This window comes from Entelurus aequoreus, linkage group LG17, assembly GCF_033978785.1.
Source record: "Entelurus aequoreus isolate RoL-2023_Sb linkage group LG17, RoL_Eaeq_v1.1, whole genome shotgun sequence".
Lineage (NCBI taxonomy): Eukaryota > Metazoa > Chordata > Actinopteri > Syngnathiformes > Syngnathidae > Entelurus > Entelurus aequoreus.
Window position 1 is genome coordinate 13,717,885 of NC_084747.1, and position 22,068 is coordinate 13,739,952.

The 22,068-nt window shown below is 34.9% G+C and overlaps 3 protein-coding genes across 3 annotated transcripts in view; all 3 read right to left on the bottom strand.

The window, feature by feature from the left end:
* LOC133632482 (gastrula zinc finger protein XlCGF57.1-like) overlaps positions 1-22,068 on the bottom strand; it is a 104,383-nt gene that overhangs the window by 44,473 nt on the left and 37,842 nt on the right. The window lies entirely within an intron of this gene.
* On the bottom strand, positions 5,521-7,161 carry LOC133632530 (zinc finger protein ZFP2-like). The gene has a single exon (XM_062024998.1). It carries the CDS (start codon positions 6,823-6,825, stop codon positions 5,668-5,670), a length of 1,158 nt encoding a protein of 385 aa, XP_061880982.1. The 5' UTR covers positions 6,826-7,161; the 3' UTR covers positions 5,521-5,667.
* On the bottom strand, positions 14,723-16,363 carry LOC133632529 (zinc finger protein 135-like). The gene has a single exon (XM_062024997.1). The coding sequence runs from the start codon at positions 16,025-16,027 to the stop codon at positions 14,870-14,872; it is 1,158 nt and encodes a 385-aa protein (XP_061880981.1). The 5' UTR covers positions 16,028-16,363; the 3' UTR covers positions 14,723-14,869.

Here is a 22,068-nt window from a genome sequence, read left to right on the forward strand (position 1 = left end):
GCCATTTTGAAAATGCTTAAACGAAAATGTTAAGTATTTTACAGTTTGGGTGTTGGTGGAGGGAACAGTGATAAAGTCAACTAAAATAATTTGTGTTAAAAAGGAGACAGATAAATATAATGTTGTGGAATTTCTGACCTTTGAACTATATTTTGCGTCTATTAAGAATGTCTGCTCATTTCATTTCTCTTCTATTCTGTGCCATTGAATGGACCGGGTGTGGGACAAAGTTGAACATGAAGTCGTGCCGCCCAGTCTACCAAATGTTTTGATTGTCTAAGTATGACTAAGAGATACGAGGTTGTTATGGAACAGACAGATCAAAAACAACAAGACGTTGACGCACGAAGAAAAACAGATAAAAATGACGAAGTCAAACGAAGAGGAGGCATAGTTGGGAGAGGATTTCCCCCACAGGATTTGGGATTTCCCCCACAGCTTTCCCCCACAGCTAGACGTTTTATCTAGCTTAACTCAGGGTCATCTATTAGAGACCCCTGCCTTGGAACTACACTTTTCTTTTTTCTTCTGTTCTTTTTCAATTTTTTTTAGTTATTTTGCTTTGTTTTATTTGCTATTTCAATTTTTTCGTTATGGGAGTAGACTTGCTAGGTTTTATTTTGAATATTTTATTGGTATACTTACAAGTAAATACATATGGTTAGTGACAAAGTAAAACGTGTATCATTTAATGTTAATGGGCTATTGAACCCAATTAAACGCAATAAAATATTATCAAAGGTGAGGACAGAACAAGCCCACATAGTATATTTGCAGGAGACCCATTTAACTGACAAGGAGCATGTCAAACTAAAGAGAATGGGCTTCACTCATTTGTTTTTTTCGTCATATAAATTAGGACATAGGAGAGGAGTTGCAATTCTCATCTCAAAAAAGCTAAATTTTGAAAAAGTACTGGAATTTGGTGATAGGGAGGGTAGATTTATTTTAGTAAAGGGAAAGATAGATGGGAACCCAATCACCTTACTGAATGTCTATGCACCCCCTGGGAGTGATATTAATTTCTTCCAAAAAATCACCAATATTATGGTAACGGAAACCGAAGGTTTTTTGATTTGTGGTGGGGATTTAAATATACATCTACAGCCAAAATTGGATTCATCTAGTACAAAAATACATAACGTTAAACCCCTTTATAAGAAAGTAAACACACTTTTTGAGGAAGTAGGCTTAATTGACATATGGCGAGACTTTTTTCCAGACAGAAGGGATTATACTTGTTTCTCTGCGCCACACTGTCTTTATACAAGAATAGATTATTTTCTAACATTTGGAAAGGATTAAGATAAAATATGTACCTGTGAAATTGGGACGATAGATTTAAGTGACCATGCACCTATATACCTATCTATTGACTTTAATCTGAGGGCAAAAAAGAATACATGGAAACTAAACTCAAGTCTGCTGAATGACCTATCATTTAAAACACAAATTAAATCTGAAATTAATCTCTTCTTGGAGTTCAATGACACAGGAGAGGTTTCGCCTCCCATGTTATGGTACACCCTGAAGGCTGTTTTAAGAGGGAAAATCATAGCAATATCTTCATTTAAGAAAAAAAATGAGAATACAAAATCAAATGACTTAATAAAAAAACTAAAAGAATTAGAAAGAAAACACAAACTAGATTTGGCACAGGATACATTAAGGGAAATAAGAAATACTAGGAATGAAATTAACAGTTTGGCCACACAAGAAATACAAAAAAATCTAATGTTCTTGAAACAGAGACTATGAAAGTGGCTCTAAGTCTATGAAAATATTGGCCTGGAAACTAAAAAAAAAGATAGCGGAAAACACAATTCATAAAATCAGGGATCCAAGAACAAAAGAGATAAAAACTAAACCAAACGAAATTCAGGAAGCCTTCGAACATTTTTATAAAACTTTATACTCTGAGGTCTCTAGTAGGAGCATACCGGTAACCCAAATTGATAGCTTCCTGAACCCCCTGGATTTACCTATTTTAGATGAAAAACAAAACCAAACAATATCTGCAGAAATAACTGAAAATGAATTAAAGTTGCAATTAATAGGCTTAAACTAAGTAAATCGCCAGGACCAGATGGTTACACGGCAGAGTGGTATAAGGAATTTAAAAAAGAATTAATACCTGTTTTACTCCCCACATTGAATTGGGTCTTAAAAAAGGCACAAACGCCACTTAGTTGGAGAGAGGCAATTATCTCAGCTATACCAAAAGAAGGCAAGGATATAATTGAATGTGGATCTTACAGGCCAATATCGGTCCTCAATGTAGATTATAAATGATTTACTTCCATTATGGCCAAACGATTAGAACATTTCTTACCTATATTGATACATAATGATCAAACAGGTTTTATACATCAACGACAAACACAAGACAATATAAGAAAGACATTACATATTATGGATCATATACAAAGAAAAAACATTGAAGCAATTGTTATAAGTGTGGATGCTGAAAAGGCCTTTGATTCGGTTAATTGGAATTTTCTTTACAGAGTTCTACATAAATTCGGCTTTCAGGATACAATCATTAAAACTATACAGGCACTATATAACAATCCTACTGCTAGGATTAAAGTCAATGGATATTTATCAAACAGTTTTACCCTAGAAAGGGGCTCTAGACAGGGATGTGCATGGTCACCATTACTCTTTGCATTATATCTGGAGCCATTAGCTCAGTCTATCAGACAAAATGAAGATATTAAGGGAATCATGATTAAAGGAAGAGAGTATAAATTGGCCTGCTATGCGGATGACATTTTGGTCTACATCGGACACCCAACATACTCGCTCCCTAAATTAATGCAATCATTTGAACTGTATGGTCAACTATCAGGATATAAAATCAATATAGGTAAAACCCATCTACTGTCATATAATTATAACCCACCAGGGGAAATCAGAAGTAGTTACCCTTTGATGTGGCAAACGGAGTCTTTTAAATACCTGGGCATTAATTTGCCAAAATATCTAACAAAATTATCAGAATACAATTATCTACCCATACATAAAAAAATAAAAGATGACATAGCAAGATGGAACTTAATTCCTTTTTTTAGCCTTAGTTCTAGAATTGATTCCATCAAAATGAATGTACTGCCAAGATTGCTGTACCTATTTCAAACCCTGCCAATAGAGATTAACCAAAACCAATTCAATGAATGGGACAAAATGCTATCAAGGTATATATGGCAAAGTAAAAGGCCAAGAGTTCGTCTCAAAACTTTACAATTGGTCAAACAAAAGGGAGGATGGGGTTTACCTTGCCTCCGAGATTATTATTTTGCAGCCCAGATGAGAGCAGTGATATGCTGGTGCAACCCGTCATACATTGCTCAATGGAAAATTATTGAAGAAGAAATGCCCTCCATCCCCATACAAGCAATCCTGGCGGATAGCAATTTACAGACCCACATAAATAACACTGATAACCCATGGGCGAAATGGACCCTTAAAGTGTGGAAAATGATTATAAAGGAATAAAAACTCGAGAGTGATATTGCAGTTCTTAAATGGTGTGCCTATGATACAGAGTTTACACCTAATAAATTAGACTCAAGATTTAAGGACTGGATATCTAAGGGTATAACAGCTTTATGTAGTGTAATGAAAGATGAAAAAATGCATAGTTTTGAAACTATTAAAAGGACATATTTATTAGAAAACCAAGACTTCTATCGATATTTGCAGTTGCGACATTTTGTTAATACGAAGGTGAAAAGTGTCACAAAGACGAGTATATGTTTGATTGAATTGTTTACAAAAGCCTACAATTCAGAAACTATTGATAGAAGTATTTCATGCTTGTATAAGGGTCTGTTGAATATGAAATCATATTCAACTTCATATATTAAAATAAAATGGGAGAAGGAAGGAGGGATAACTATATCTGAGGAAGAATGGACAATAATATGGAAATATCAATGGACTTGTACCAGCTCACCCAAGTGGAGGGAGTTTGGCTGGAAAAGTTTGATCAGATTTTTTATTCCACCTTCTCAGAAGTCTCACTATAATAACAACTCCCCTGCCTGTTGGAGAAACTGTGGGAATTCAAATGCAAACCACCACCATGTTTTCTGGGACTGCTCCATCACAAAGGACTACTGGAAAGAGATACACCAAGCTCTACAGGATATTTTCAAACGTGAAATACCCCTTGAAAGTAAAACTTTGTTTTTTGGACATGTACCTCAGGACTGGCTGAAGAAAGATAAACACTTAATGAATATCCTACTGGTGGCCTGTAAAAAGACCATTTCTAGGAAATGGATATCCCAGGATAGCCCAACTTTGAAGCAATGGATGGAAATCACAATGGACATATATAAAATGGAGAAGATAACTGCCTTTATTAATTATAAATTGGAAAAATGTACTTCATACTGGGAAAACTGGGTCAATTATGTCACGCCCCATAAACCTGACTTTAATTTTTCGAAGTAGTGATTGTACTGCTCAAAAAAAAAAAAAAAAGGATTACTCCCTATATGTGTACAGGTATGTATGTATGTATATGTGTATGTGTGTGTACATGTATATATATATATATATATGTATCTGTCTATATATATTTTTTAATTATTTTATTTCTGATTATTATTATTAATGTATTATCATTTATTTTTTGTTTATTTAATTGTTGTATTTGTAGATATTACTTTGTTGTTGTTTTTTTTGCTGTTACTTTCTTTTTTGGGGGGGTGGTGGGTGGTATGGTTGGGATATAAACAAAAAACATTTGGACATTTAGGGCAGACAACAGATATAAGATGTATGTGAATATGATGTAATGGATAGGAATGTCTGATGCTGGATGTCAATAAAAAAAAAATGAAAAAAAAAAAAATGAAAAAAAACAAAACAGCAATTTTGAGAAAAACTTTTGCCACAAACTGAACAATTAAATATTTTTTTTACCTGTGTGTGTTCTCATGTGTTGAGTCAAAAAGGTATTTCAAATAAAAGATGTTGCCACAAACTGAACATTGACATGTTTTTTCACCTGTGTGTGTTCTTATGTGTTGAGTCAAATGGCAATTTTGAGAAAAGCTTTTGCCACAAACTGAACAATTTTTTTTCACCTGTGTGTGTTCTCATGTGATTAGTCAAAGAGGTAATTCGATAAAAGATTTTGCCACAAACTGAACAGCTAAATGGTTTTTCACCTGTGTGTTCTCATGTGTTGAGTCAAATTGACATTTATAGAAAAGCTTTTGCCACAAACTGAACAATTAAATGGTTTTTCACTTGTGTGTTCTCATGTGTTGAGTCACATGGCTATTTTGAGAAAAACTTTTGCCACAAACTGAACAATTAAATGTTTTTTCACCTGTGTGTGTTCTCAAGTGTTGAGTCAAATTGACATTTATAGAAAAGCTTTTGCTACAAACTGAACAATTAAATGGTTTTTCACCTGTGTGTGTTCTCAAGTGTTGAGTCAAATTGACATTTATAGAAAAGCTTTTGCTACAAACTGAACAATTAAATGGTTTTTCACCTGTGTGTGTTCTCATGTGTTTAGTCAAAATGCAATTGTGAGAAAAGCTTTTGCTACAAACTGAACAATTAAATGTTTTTTCACCTGTGTGTGTTCTCATGTGTTCAGTCAAATAGCTATTTTGAGAAAAGCTTTTGCCACAAACTGAACAATTAAATGTTTTTTCTCCTGTGTGTTCTCATGTGTTTAGTCAAATTGCTATTTTCAGAAAAGCTTTTGCCACAAACTGAACAATTAAATGGTTTTTCTCCTGTGTGTGTTCTCATGTGTCGAGTCACACAGCTATTTTGAGAAAAGCTTTTGCCACAAACTGAACAATTAAATGGTTTTTCACCTGTGTGTGTTCTCAAGTGTTGAGTCAAATTGACATTTATAGAAAAGCTTTTGCCACAAACTGAACAATTAAATGGTTTTTCACCTGTGTGTGTTCTCATGTGTTTAATCAAAATGCAATTGTGAGAAAAGCTTTTGCTACAAACTGAACAATTAAATGTTTTTTCACCTGTGTGTGTTCTCATGTGTTCAGTCAAATAGCTATTTTGAGAAAAGCTTTTGCCACAAACTGAACAATTAAATGTTTTTTCTCCTGTGTGTGTTCTAATGTGTTTAGTCAAATTGCTATTTTCAGAAAAGCTTTTGCCACAAACTGAACAATTAAATGTTTTTTCTCCTGTGTGTGTTCTCATGTGTCGAGTCACACAGCTATTTTGAGAAAAGCTTTTGCCACAAACTGAACAATTAAATGGTTTTTCACCTGTGTGTGTTCTCATGTGTTGAGTCAAACAGCTATTTTGAGAAAAGCTTTTGCCACAAACTGAACAATTAAATGTATTTTCTCCTGTGTGTGTTCTCATGTGTCGAGTCAAACAGCTATTTTGAGAAAAGCTTTTGCCACAAACTGAACAATTAAATGTTTTTTCACCTGAGTGTGTTCTCATGTGTTGAGTCAAATGGCTATTTTGAGAAAAGCTTTTGCCACAAACTGAACAATTAAATGTATTTTCTCCTGTGTGTGTTCTCATGTGTCGAGTCAAACAGCTATTTTGAGAAAAGCTTTTGCCACAAACTGAACAATTAAATGTTTTTTCACCTGAGTGTGTTCTCATGTGTTGAGTCAAATGGCTATTTTGAGAAAAGCTTTTGCCACAAACTGAACAATTAAATGTTTTTTCTCCTGTGTGTGTTCTCATGTGTTTAGTCAAATGGCTCCTTTTAGTAAAACTTTTAGCACAAACTGAGCAGCTCAAACATGTTTTACCTCTCTTCTTTGTAGAGCATTCAGAGTGTTCGTTGTCAGTGTGAGTCCTCATATCACCTTCACAGTCTGTATCGCTGCTCAAAGGTTCTTCAACCTCGTCTTTAGCCTCACTATCTGATAGTGGAGCTAAGAGGTTGTCAACTTGTGGTTTCTCTTCATCATCTTCAGTCTTCACAGAGAGAATACTCAGTGGAAACTTGGTGTAATCAGCTTCCTCTCGTCCTAGAAGACACTCTCCCTCCTGAGTGATGCAGAGTTCCTCCTCTTCCTTTTTAATGCAGGGTGGTTGTGGAGTCTCCTGCTTCAAAGTGGAGCTCCCCCCTAACTGAGGGGAAACTTCTTCTGGATTACCGATCAGCTGCTGGACGTCTGCAACACACAAACAACAAAAACACACTTTCTTCTATGTACTGTATGTGTGTGTAGTAGGGTTGTACAGTATACTGCTACTAATAAAGTATTGTGGTACTAACCAATTGAAATCGGTACTATACCACCTTTGAAAAGTACCGGTACCGTAATAAAGAGGGTGCGCGACGTGCAATATGGAGGTATTTGGGCTTCTAAACTAACAATAAAGGTGACACTTTAAACAGGGAGCCGCCGCTCTGCAAGGGTTGCTTCACACCTTTCCTGTTTGTGGGCTCCAAGACCGTGGTCGAGGAGCGCAGGGGAGACGTTCCCTCCAGGGCCCATGTTTTGTCGGGGGTAACACTGGGTCCATAAAGCTCCGCTCTTTGGTCGGAAGGACGAGGCCGTCGATTAGTTACAACTTGCTCACTTTATTTATTATTTCCACAGGGCACAACCAAACAACCACCACGCTATTCACACTCCTGATCATGCTAGCTCTCTCTCTCCTTACTTGCACACTCACTTACTCACGTCACTCACCCCACATACTGCCACTCTTAAAGGTGCACACACACATACACTACTCTCACAACAGCTGCTTTAAAACACGGCTCGCCAAATGTGGTGATTAGTATTACCACCTTTGCTTCAGACTTAGGTCAACATTTAAATAATAAGCATTCAGATCTGCACAAGGAGTTTAAATAGTTAAATAGTAACAGATAAGGTCATAACTTTATTTAAAACCGGAGATAAACATACATTTGGTAATTATAGACCAGTATTTCTCCTATCTCAATTTTCAAAAGTGCTTGAAAAACTGTTTGTTAATAAATTAGACTGCTTTATTGAAAAACATAAATTATTAAATGAAAGTCAGCATGGATTTGGATCAAATAGGTCTACGAGCTTGGCCATCATGAACATTATTGAAGAGATTACAACTGCAATTGATCAAAATAAATACACAATAGGAGTGTTCATTGATTTAAAGAAGGCATTTGACACTATAGATCAAATTCTCATTTCTAAATTATATACTTATGGAGTTAGAGGAGTTGCACTGGACTGGTTAACCAGCTATTTACAACAACGACAGCAATATGTTGAGATGGATGATTATAGGTCAGAATGTAGGAATATTGAATGTGGAATTCCACAAGGTTCGATTTTAGGACCCAAACTTTTTATTTTATACATAAATGATATTTGTGAGGTTTCGAACATTTTACAGTACGTATTATTCGCAGACGATACAAATTTATACTGTTTAGGAGATGACTTGAAAATCTTAGCCGATAATATTGAAGAGGAAATGGTTAAACTAAAATTGTGGTTTGATGTAAATAAATGATCTTTAAACTTGGAAAAGACTAAATTCATAGTATTCAGTAATAAAAGAAAGATAGAAGTTAGTTTATCCATAAACAATGTGAAAATTGAGAAGTTGTCTGAAATCAGATTTCTTGGGGTCATCTTAGATGAAAAGTTGACAGGGAAGCTCATATATTGCATGTGAAAAATAAGGTATCTAAAAGCTTATTTATTTTGAACAAGGTTAAATACAGTTTCCCGTATAACACAATGAGAATGTTATATTGCTCAATTGTTTTACCTTATTTCAATTATTGTGCAGACATATGGGGAAATACATATCACAGCAACATAATGCCTTTATTTCTTTCACAGAAAAGAGCAATTCGTATCATTTTTAAAGTAGGATATAGAGACCACACAAATCCACTCTTCATTGGGTCAGGATTATTAAAACTAAAACACATTGTAGAATTGCATACTCTATTAGTGATGTTCAAAGCTAGAAATAAAGTTCTTTCGAAGGACTTACAAAAGTTATTTGTGTTCACGTCTGAAGATGAGAACCACAGAAGGCCGTATAATTTGAAACATCCAAGAGTGCGAACAAATTTGAAGCAAATGTGCTTGTCTGTGGCTGCTGTGAAAGCATGGAATTCTCTAGACAAAGACTTAAAAAGTTGCAAGAATATCTTTGAATTTAAAAAGAGTTACAAAAAGAGACAACTGGAATTATATCAAACTGATTTTTGATTTTGATTGGACGTGCCATTTTGAAAATGCTTAAACGAAAATGTTAAGTATTTTACAGTTTGGGTGTTGGTGGAGGGAACAGTGATAAAGTCATCTAAAATAATTTGTGTTAAAAAGGAGACAGATAAATATAATGTTGTGGAATTTCTGACCTTTGAACTATATTTCGTGTCTATTAAGAATGTCTGCTCATTTCATTTCTCTTCTATTCTGTGCCATTGAATGGACCGGGTGTGGGACAAAGTTGAACATGAAGTCGTGCCGCCCAGTCTACCAAATGTTTTGATTGTCTAAGTATGACTAAGAGATACGAGGTTGTTATGGAACAGACAGATCAAAAACAACAAGACGTTGACGCACGAAGAAAAACAGATAAAAATGACGAAGTCAAACGAAGATGAGGCATAGTTGGGAGAGGATTTCCCCCACAGGATTTGGGATTTCCCCCACAGCTTTCCCCCACAGCTAGACGTTTTATCTAGCTTAACTCAGGGTCATCTATTAGAGACCCCTGCCTTGGAACTACACTTTTCTTTTTTCTTCTGTTCTTTTTCAATTTTTTTTAGTTATTTTGCTTTGTTTTATTTGCTATTTCAATTTTTTCGTTATGGGAGTAGACTTGCTAGGTTTTATTTTGAATATGTTATTGGTATACTTACAAGTAAATACATATGGTTAGTGACAAAGTAAAACGTGTATCATTTAATGTTAATGGGCTATTGAACCCAATTAAACGCAATAAAATATTATCAAAGGTGAGGACAGAACAAGCCCACATAGTATATTTGCAGGAGACCCATTTAACTGACAAGGAGCATGTCAAACTAAAGAGAATGGGCTTCACTCATTTGTTTTTTTCGTAATATTAATTAGGACATAGGAGAGGAGTTGCAATTCTCATCTCAAAAAAGCTAAATTTTGAAAAAGTACTGGAATTTGGTGATAAGGAGGGTAGATTTATCTTAGTAAAGGGAAAGATAGATGGGAACCCAATCACCTTACTGAATGTCTATGCACCCCCTGGGAGTGATATTAATTTCTTCCAAAAAATCACCAATATTATGGTAATGGAAACCGAAGGTTTTTTGATTTGTGGTGGGGATTTAAATATACATCTACAGCCAAAATTGGATTCATCTAGTACAAAAATACATAACGTTAAACCCCTTTATAAGAAAGTAAACACACTTTTTGAGGAAGTAGGCTTAATTGACATATGGCGAGACTTTTTTCCAGACAGAAGGGATTATACTTATTTCTCTGCGCCACACTGTCTTTATACAAGAATAGATTATTTTCTAACATTTGGAAAGGATAAAGATAAAATATGTACCTGTGAAATTGGGACGATAGATTTAAGTGACCATGCACCTATATACCTATCTATTGACTTTAATCTGAGGGCAAAAAAGAATACATGGAAACTAAACTCAAGTCTGCTGAATGACCTATCATTTAAAACACAAATTAAATCTGAAATTAATCTCTTCTTGGAGTTCAATGACACAGGAGAGGTTTCGCCTCCCATGTTATGGGACACCCTGAAGGCTGTTTTAAGAGGGAAAATCATAGCAATATCTTCATTTAAGAAAAAAAATGAGAATACAAAATCAAATGACTTAATAAAAAAACTAAAAGAATTAGAAAGAAAACACAAACTAGATTTGGCACAGGATACATTAAGGGAAATAAGAAATACTAGGAATGAAATTAACAGTTTGGCCACACAAGAAATACAAAAAAATCTAATGTTCTTGAAACAGAGACTATGAAAGTGGCTCTAAGTCTATGAAAATATTGGCCTGGAAACTAAAAAAAAAAGATAGCGGAAAACACAATTCATAAAATCAGGGATCCAAGAACAAAAGAGATAAAAACTAAACCAAACGAAATTCAGGAAGCCTTCGAACATGTTTATAAAACTTTATACTCTGAGGTCTCTAGTAGGAGCATAACCCAAATTGATAGCTTCCTGAACTCCCTGGATTTACCTATTTTAGATGAAAAACAAAACCAAACAATATCTGCAGAAATAACTGAAAATGAATTAAAGTTGCAATTAATAGGCTTAAACTAAGTAAATCTCCAGGATCAGATGGTTACACGGCAGAGTGGTATAAGGAATTTAAAAAAGAATTAATACCTGTTTTACTCCCCACATTGAATTGGGTCTTAAAAAAGGCACAAACGCCACTTAGTTGGAGAGAGGCAATTATCTCAGCTATACCAAAAGAAGGCAAGGATATAATTGAATGTGGATCTTACAGGCCAATATCGGTCCTCAATGTAGATTATAAATGATTTACTTCCATTATGGCCAAACGATTAGAACATTTCTTACCTATATTGATACATAATGATCAAACAGGTTTTATACATCAACGACAAACACAAGACAATATAAGAAGGACATTACATATTATGGATCATATACAAAGAAAAAACATTGAAGCATTTGTTATAAGTGTGGATGCTGAAAAGGCCTTTGATTCGGTTAATTGGAATTTTCTTTACAGAGTTCTACATAAATTCGGCTTTCAGGATACAATCATTAAAACTATACAGGCACTATATAACAATCCTACTGCTAGGATTAAAGTCAATGGATATTTATCAAACAGTTTTACCCTAGAAAGGGGCTCTAGACAGGGATGTGCATGGTCACCATTACTCTTTGCATTATATCTGGAGCCATTAGCTCAGTCTATCAGACAAAATGAAGATATTAAGGGAATCATGATTAAAGGAAGAGAGTATAAATTGGCCTGCTATGCGGATGACATTTTGGTCTACATCGGACACCCAACATACTCGCTCCCTAAATTAATGCAATCATTTGAACTGTATGGTCAACTATCAGGATATAAAATCAATATAGGTAAAACCCATCTACTGTCATATAATTATAACCCACCAGGGGAAATCAGAAGTAGTTACCCTTTGATGTGGCAAACGGAGTCTTTTAAATACCTGGGCATTAATTTGCCAAAAGATCTAACAAAATGATCAGAATGCAATTATCTACCCATACATAAAAAAATAAAAGATGACATAGCAAGATGGAACTTAATTCCTTTTTTTAGCCTTAGTTCTAGAATTGATTCCATCAAAATGAATGTACTGCCAAGATTGCTGTACCTATTTCAAACCCTGCCAATAGAGATTAACCAAAACCAATTCAATGAATGGGACAAAATGCTATCAAGGTATATATGGCAAAGTAAAAGGCCAAGAGTTCGTCTCAAAACTTTACAATTGGTCAAACAAAAGGGAGGATGGGGTTTACCTTGCCTCCGAGATTATTATTTTGCAGCCCAGATGAGAGCAGTGATATGCTGGTGCAACCCGTCATACATTGCTCAATGGAAAATTATTGAAGAAGAAATGCCCTCCATCCCCATACAAGCAATCCTGGCGGATAGCAATTTACAGACCCACATAAATAACACTGATAACCCATGGGCGAAATGGACCCTTAAAGTGTGGAAAATGATTATAAAGGAATAACAACTCGAGACTGATATTGCAGTTCTTAAATGGTGTGCCTATGATACAGAGTTTACACCTAATAAATTAGACTCAAGATTTAAGGACTGGATATCTAAGGGTATAACAGCTTTATGTAGTGTGATGAAAGATGAAAAAATGCATAGTTTTGAAACTATTAAAAAGACATATATATTAGAAAACCAAGACTTCTATCGATATTTGCAGTTGCGACATTTTGTTAATACGAAGGTGAAAAGTGTCACAAAGACGAGTATATGTTTGATTGAATTGTTTACAAAAGCCTACAATTCAGAAACTATTGATAGAAGTATTTCATGCTTGTATAAGGGTCTGTTGAATATGAAATCATATTCAACTTCATATATTAAAATAAAATGGGAGAAGGAAGGAGGGATAACTATATCTGAGGAAGAATGGACAATAATATGGAAATATCAATGGACTTGTACCAGCTCACCCAAGTGGAGGGAGTTTGGCTGGAAAAGTTTGATCAGATTTTTTATTCCACCTTCTCAGAAGTCTCACTATAATAACAACTCCCCTGCCTGTTGGAGAAACTGTGGGAATTCAAATGCAAACCACCACCATGTTTTCTGGGACTGCTCCATCACAAAGGACTACTGGAAAGAGATACACCAAGCTCTACAGGATATTTTCAAACGTGAAATACCCCTTGAAAGTAAAACTTTGTTTTTTGGACATGTACCTCAGGACTGGCTGAAGAAAGATAAACACTTAATGAATATCCTACTGGTGGCCTGTAAAAAGACCATTACTAGGAAATGGATATCCCAGGATAGCCCAACTTTGAAGCAATGGATGGAAATCACAATGGACATATATAAAATGGAGAAGATAACTGCCTTTATTAATTATAAATTGGAAAAATTTACTTCATACTGGGAAAACTGGGTCAATTATGTCACGCCCCATAAACCTGACTTTAATTTTTCGAAGTAGTGATTGTACTGCTCAAAAAAAAAAAAAAAAAGGATTACTCCCTATATGTGTACAGGTATGTATGTATGTATATGTGTATGTGTGTGTACATGTATATATATATATATATGTATCTGTCTATATATATTTTTTTATTATTTTATTTCTGATTATTATTATTAATGTATTATCATTTATTTTTTGTTTATTTAATTGTTGTATTTGTAGATATTACTTTGTTGTTGTTTTTTTTGCTGTTACTTTCTTTTTTGGGGGGGTGGTGGGTGGTATGGTTGGGATATAAACAAAAAACATTTGGACATTTAGGGCAGACAACAGATATAAGATGTATGTGAATATGATGTAATGGATAGGAATGTCTGATGCTGGATGTCAATAAAAAAAAAATGAAAAAAAAAAAAATGAAAAAAAACAAAACAGCAATTTTGAGAAAAACTTTTGCCACAAACTGAACAATTAAATATTTTTTTTACCTGTGTGTGTTCTCATGTGTTGAGTCAAAAAGGTATTTCAAATAAAAGATGTTGCCACAAACTGAACATTGACATGTTTTTTCACCTGTGTGTGTTCTTATGTGTTGAGTCAAATGGCAATTTTGAGAAAAGCTTTTGCCACAAACTGAACAATTTTTTTTCACCTGTGTGTGTTCTCATGTGATTAGTCAAAGAGGTAATTCGATAAAAGATTTTGCCACAAACTGAACAGCTAAATGGTTTTTCACCTGTGTGTTCTCATGTGTTGAGTCAAATTGACATTTATAGAAAAGCTTTTGCCACAAACTGAACAATTAAATGGTTTTTCACTTGTGTGTTCTCATGTGTTGAGTCACATGGCTATTTTGAGAAAAACTTTTGCCACAAACTGAACAATTAAATGTTTTTTCACCTGTGTGTGTTCTCAAGTGTTGAGTCAAATTGACATTTATAGAAAAGCTTTTGCTACAAACTGAACAATTAAATGGTTTTTCACCTGTGTGTGTTCTCAAGTGTTGAGTCAAATTGACATTTATAGAAAAGCTTTTGCTACAAACTGAACAATTAAATGGTTTTTCACCTGTGTGTGTTCTCATGTGTTTAGTCAAAATGCAATTGTGAGAAAAGCTTTTGCTACAAACTGAACAATTAAATGTTTTTTCACCTGTGTGTGTTCTCATGTGTTCAGTCAAATAGCTATTTTGAGAAAAGCTTTTGCCACAAACTGAACAATTAAATGTTTTTTCTCCTGTGTGTTCTCATGTGTTTAGTCAAATTGCTATTTTCAGAAAAGCTTTTGCCACAAACTGAACAATTAAATGGTTTTTCTCCTGTGTGTGTTCTCATGTGTCGAGTCACACAGCTATTTTGAGAAAAGCTTTTGCCACAAACTGAACAATTAAATGGTTTTTCACCTGTGTGTGTTCTCAAGTGTTGAGTCAAATTGACATTTATAGAAAAGCTTTTGCCACAAACTGAACAATTAAATGGTTTTTCACCTGTGTGTGTTCTCATGTGTTTAATCAAAATGCAATTGTGAGAAAAGCTTTTGCTACAAACTGAACAATTAAATGTTTTTTCACCTGTGTGTGTTCTCATGTGTTCAGTCAAATAGCTATTTTGAGAAAAGCTTTTGCCACAAACTGAACAATTAAATGTTTTTTCTCCTGTGTGTGTTCTAATGTGTTTAGTCAAATTGCTATTTTCAGAAAAGCTTTTGCCACAAACTGAACAATTAAATGGTTTTTCACCTGTGTGTGTTCTCATGTGTTGAGTCAAACAGCTATTTTGAGAAAAGCTTTTGCCACAAACTGAACAATTAAATGGTTTTTCACCTGTGTGTGTTCTCATGTGTTGAGTCAAACAGCTATTTTGAGAAAAGCTTTTGCCACAAACTGAACAATTAAATGTTTTTTCTCCTGTGTGTGTTCTCATGTGTCGAGTCACACAGCTATTTTGAGAAAAGCTTTTGCCACAAACTGAACAATTAAATGTTTTTTCACCTGAGTGTGTTCTCATGTGTTGAGTCAAATGGCTATTTTGAGAAAAGCTTTTGCCACAAACTGAACAATTAAATGTATTTTCTCCTGTGTGTGTTCTCATGTGTCGAGTCAAAGAGCTATTTTGAGAAAAGCTTTTGCCACAAACTGAACAATTAAATGTTTTTTCACCTGAGTGTGTTCTCATGTGTTGAGTCAAATGGCTATTTTGAGAAAAGCTTTTGCCACAAACTGAACAATTAAATGTTTTTTCTCCTGTGTGTGTTCTCATGTGTTTAGTCAAATGGCTCCTTTTAGTAAAACTTTTAGCACAAACTGAGCAGCTCAAACATGTTTTACCTCTCTTCTTTGTAGAGCATTCAGAGTGTTTGTTGTCAGTGTGAGTCCTCATATCACCTTCACAGTCTGTATCGCTGCTCAAAGGTTCTTCAACCTCGTCTTCAGCCTCACTATCTGATAGTGGAGCTAAGAGGTTGTCTACTTGTGGTTTCTCTTCATCATCTTCAGTCTTCACAGAGAGAATACTCAGTGGAAACTTGGTGTAATCAGCTTCCTCTCGTCCTAGAAGACACTCTCCCTCCTGAGTGATGCAGAGTTCCTCCTCTTCCTTTTTAATGCAGGGTGGTTGTGGAGTCTCCTGCTTCAAAGTGGAGCTCCCCCCTAACTGAGGGGAAACTTCTTCTGGATTACCGATCAGCTGCTGGACGTCTGCAACACACAAACAACAAAAACACACTTTCTTCTATGTACTGTATGTGTGTGTAGTAGGGTTGTACAGTATACTGCTACTAATAAAGTATTGTGGTACTAACCAATTGAAATCGGTACTATACCACCTTTGAAAAGTACCGGTACCGTAATAAAGAGGGTGCGCGACGTGCAATATGGAGGTATTTGGGCTTCTAAACTAACAATAAAGGTGACACTTTAAACAGGGAGCCGCCGCTCTGCAAGGGTTGCTTCACACCTTTCCTGTTTGTGGGCTCCCAGACCGTGGTCGAGGAGCGCAGGGGAGACGTTCCCTCCAGGGCCCATGTTTTGTCGGGGGTAACACTGGGTCCATAAAGCTCCGCTCTTTGGTCGGAAGGACGAGGCCGTCGATTAGTTACAACTTGCTCACTTTATTTATTATTTCCACAGGGCACAACCAAACAACCACCACGCTATTCACACTCCTGATCATGCTAGCTCTCTCTCTCCTTACTTGCACACTCACTTACTCACGTCACTCACCCCACATACTGCCACTCTTAAAGGTGCACACACACATACACTACTCTCACAACAGCTGCTTTAAAACACGGCTCGCCAAATGTGGTGATTAGTATTACCACCTTTGCTTCAGACTTAGGTCAACATTTAAATAATAAGCATTCAGATCTGCACAAGGAGTTTAAATAGTTAAATAGTAACAGATAAGGTCATAACTTTATTTAAAACCGGAGATAAACATACATTTGGTAATTATAGACCAGTATTTCTCCTATCTCAATTTTCAAAAGTGCTTGAAAAACTGTTTGCTAATAAATTAGACTGCATTATTGAAAAACATAAATTATTAAATGAAAGTCAGCATGGATTTGGATCAAATAGGTCTACGAGCTTGGCCATCATGAACATTATTGAAGAGATTACAACTGCAATTGATCAAAATAAATACACAATAGGAGTGTTCATTGATTTAAAGAAGGCATTTGACACTATAGATCATCAAATTCTCATTTCTAAATTATATACTTATGGAGTTAGAGGAGTTGCACTGGACTGGTTAACCAGCTATTTACAACAACGACAGCAATATGTTGAGATGGATGATTATAGGTCAGAATGTAGGAATATTGAATGTGGAATTCCACAAGGTTCGATTTTAGGACCCAAACTTTTTATTTTATACATAAATGATATTTGTGAGGTTTCGAACATTTTACAGTACGTATTATTCGCAGACGATACAAATGTATACTGTTTAGGAGATGACTTGAAAATCTTAGCCGATAATATTGAAGAGGAAATGGTTAAACTAAAATTGTGGTTTGATGTAAATAAATGATCTTTAAACTTGGAAAAGACTAAATTCATAGTATTCAGTAATAAAAGAAAGATAGAAGTTAGTTTATCCATAAACAATGTGAAAATTGAGAAGTTGTCTGAAATCAGATTTCTTGGGTTTCATCTTAGAGGAAAAGTTGACAGGGAAGCTCATATATTGCATGTGAAAAATAAGGTATCTAAAAGCTTATTTATTTTGAACAAGGTTAAATACAGTTTCCCGTATAACACAATGAGAATGTTATATTGCTCAATTGTTTTACCTTATTTCAATTATTGTGCAGACATATGGGGAAATACATATCACAGCAACATAATGCCTTTATTTCTTTCACAGAAAAGAGCAATTCGTATCATTTTTAAAGTAGGATACAGAGACCACACAAATCCACTCTTCATTGGGTCAGGATTATTAAAACTAAAACACATTGTAGAATTGCATACTCTATTAGTGATGTTCAAAGCTAGAAATAAAGTTCTTTCGAAGGACTTACAAAAGTTATTTGTGTTCACGTCTGAAGATGAGAACCACAGAAGGCCGTATAATTTGAAACATCCAAGAGTGCGAACAAATTTGAAGCAAATGTGCTTGTCTGTGGCTGCTGTGAAAGCATGGAATTCTCTAGACAAAGACTTAAAAAGTTGCAAGAATATCTTTGAATTTAAAAAGAGTTACAAAAAGAGACAACTGGAATTATATCAAACTGATTTTTGATTTTGATTGGACGTGCCATTTTGAAAATGCTTAAACGAAAATGTTAAGTATTTTACAGTTTGGGTGTTGGTGGAGGGAACAGTGATAAAGTCAACTAAAATAATTTGTGTTAAAAAGGAGACAGATAAATATAATGTTGTGGAATTTCTGACCTTTGAACTATATTTCGTGTCTATTAAGAATGTCTGCTCATTTAATTTCTCTTCTATTCTGTGCCATTGAATGGACCGGGTGTGGGACAAAGTTGAACATGAAGTCGTGCCGCCCAGTCTACCAAATGTTTTGATTGTCTAAGTATGACTAAGAGATACGAGGTTGTTATGGAACAGACAGATCAAAAACAACAAGACGTTGACGCACGAAGAAAAACAGATAAAAATGACGAAGTCAAACGAAGAGGAGGCATAGTTGGGAGAGGATTTCCCCCACAGGATTTGGGATTTCCCCCACAGCTTTCCCCCACAGCTAGACGTTTTATCTAGCTTAACTCAGGGTCATCTATTAGAGACCCCTGCCTTGGAACTACACTTTTCTTTTTTCTTCTGTTCTTTTTCAAATTTTTTTAGTTATTTTGCTTTGTTTTATTTGCTATTTCAATTTTTTCGTTATGGGAGTAGACTTGCTAGGTTTTATTTTGAATATGTTATTGGTATACTTACAAGTAAATACATATGGTTAGTGACAAAGTAAAACGTGTATCATTTAATGTTAATGGGCTATTGAACCCAATTAAACGCAATAAAATATTATCAAAGGTGAGGACAGAACAAGCCCACATAGTATATTTGCAGGAGACCCATTTAACTGACAAGGAGCATGTCAAACTAAAGAGAATGGGCTTCACTCATTTGTTTTTTTCGTCATATAAATTAGGACATAGGAGAGGAGTTGCAATTCTCATCTCAAAAAAGCTACATTTTGAAAAAGTACTGGAATTTGGTGATAGGGAGGGTAGATTTATTTTAGTAAAGGGAAAGATAGATGGGAACCCAATCACCTTACTGAATGTCTATGCACCCCCTGGGAGTGATATTAATTTCTTCCAAAAAATCACCAATATTATGGTAACGGAAACCGAAGGTTTTTTGATTTGTGGTGGGGATTTAAATATACATCTACAGCCAAAATTGGATTCATCTAGTACAAAAATACATAACGTTAAACCCCTTTATAAGAAAGTAAACACACTTTTTGAGGAAGTAGGCTTAATTGACATATGGCGAGACTTTTTTCCAGACAGAAGGGATTATACTTATTTCTCTGCGCCACACTGTCTTTATACAAGAATAGATTATTTTCTAACATTTGGAAAGGATAAAGATAAAATATGTACCTGTGAAATTGGGACGATAGATTTAAGTGACCATGCACCTATATACCTATCTATTGACTTTAATCTGAGGGCAAAAAAGAATACATGGAAACTAAACTCAAGTCTGCTGAATGACCTATCATTTAAAACACAAATTAAATCTGAAATTAATCTCTTCTTGGAGTTCAATGACACAGGAGAGGTTTCGCCTCCCATGTTATGGGACACCCTGAAGGCTGTTTTAAGAGGGAAAATCATAGCAATATCTTCATTTAAGAAAAAAAATGAGAATACAAAATCAAATGACTTAATAAAAAAACTAAAAGAATTAGAAAGAAAACACAAACTAGATTTGGCACAGGATACATTAAGGGAAATAAGAAATACTAGGAATGAAATTAACAGTTTGGCCACACAAGAAATACAAAAAAATCTAATGTTCTTGAAACAGAGACTATGAAAGTGGCTCTAAGTCTATGAAAATATTGGCCTGGAAACTAAAAAAAAAAGATAGCGGAAAACACAATTCATAAAATCAGGGATCCAAGAACAAAAGAGATAAAAACTAAACCAAACGAAATTCAGGAAGCCTTCGAACATTTTTATAAAACTTTATACTCTGAGGTCTCTAGTAGGAGCATAACCCAAATCGATAGCTTCCTGAACTCCCTGGATTTACCTATTTTAGATGAAAAACAAAACCAAACAATATCTGCAGAAATAACTGAAAATGAATTAAAGTTGCAATTAATAGGCTTAAACTAAGTAAATCGCCAGGATCAGATGGTTACACGGCAGAGTGGTATAAGGAATTTAAAAAATAATTAATACCTGTTTTACTCCCCACATTGAATTGGGTCTTAAAAAAGGCACAAACGCCACTTAGTTGGAGAGAGGCAATTATCTCAGCTATACCAAAAGAAGGCAAGGATATAATTGAATGTGGATCTTACAGGCCAATATCGGTCCTCAATGTAGATTATAAATGATTTACTTCCATTATGGCCAAACGATTAGAACATTTCTTACCTATATTGATACATAATGATCAAACAGATTTTATACATCAACGACAAACACAAGACAATATAAGAAAGACATTACATATTATGGATCATATACAAAGAAAAAACATTGAAGCATTTGTTATAAGTGTGGATGCTGAAAAGGCCTTTGATTCGGTTAATTGGAATTTTCTTTACAGAGTTCTACATAAATTCGGCTTTCAGGATACAATCATTAAAACTATACAGGCACTATATAACAATCCTACTGCTAGGATTAAAGTCAATGGATATTTATCAAACAGTTTTACCCTAGAAAGGGGCTCTAGACAGGGATGTGCATGGTCACCATTACTCTTTGCATTATATCTGGAGCCATTAGCTCAGTCTATCAGACAAAATGAAGATATTAAGGGAATCATGATTAAAGGAAGAGAGTATAAATTGGCCTGCTATGCGGATGACATTTTGGTCTACATCGGACACCCAACATACTCGCTCCCTAAATTAATGCAATCATTTGAACTGTATGGTCAACTATCAGGATATAAAATCAATATACAGGTAGGTAAAACCCATCTACTGTCATATAATTATAACCCACCAGGGGAAATCAGAAGTAGTTACCCTTTGATGTGGCAAACGGAGTCTTTTAAATACATGGGCATTAATTTGCCAAAAGATCTAACAAAATTATCAGAATACAATTATCTACCCATACATAAAAAAATAAAAGATGACATAGCAAGATGGAACTTAATTCCTTTTTTTAGCCTTAGTTCTAGAATTGATTCCATCAAAATGAATGTACTGCCAAGATTGCTGTACCTATTTCAAACCCTGCCAATAGAGATTAACCAAAACCAATTCAATGAATGGGACAAAATGCTATCAAGGTATATATGGCAAAGTAAAAGGCCAAGAGTTCGTCTCAAAACTTTACAATTGGTCAAACAAAAGGGAGGATGGGGTTTACCTTGCCTCAGAGATTATTATTTTGCAGCCCAGATGAGAGCAGTGATATGCTGGTGCAACCCGTCATACATTGCTCAATGGAAAATTATTGAAGAAGAAATGCCCTCCATCCCCATACAAGCAATCCTGGCGGATAGCAATTTACAGACCCACATAAATAACACTGATAACCCATGGGTGAAATGGACCCTTAAAGTGTGGAAAATGATTATAAAGGAATAAAAACTCGAGAGTGATATTGCAGTTCTTAAATGGTGTGCCTATGATACAGAGTTTACACCTAATAAATTAGACTCAAGATTTAAGGACTGGATATCTAAGGGTATAACAGCTTTATGTAGTGTGATGAAAGATGAAAAAATGTATAGTTTTGAAAC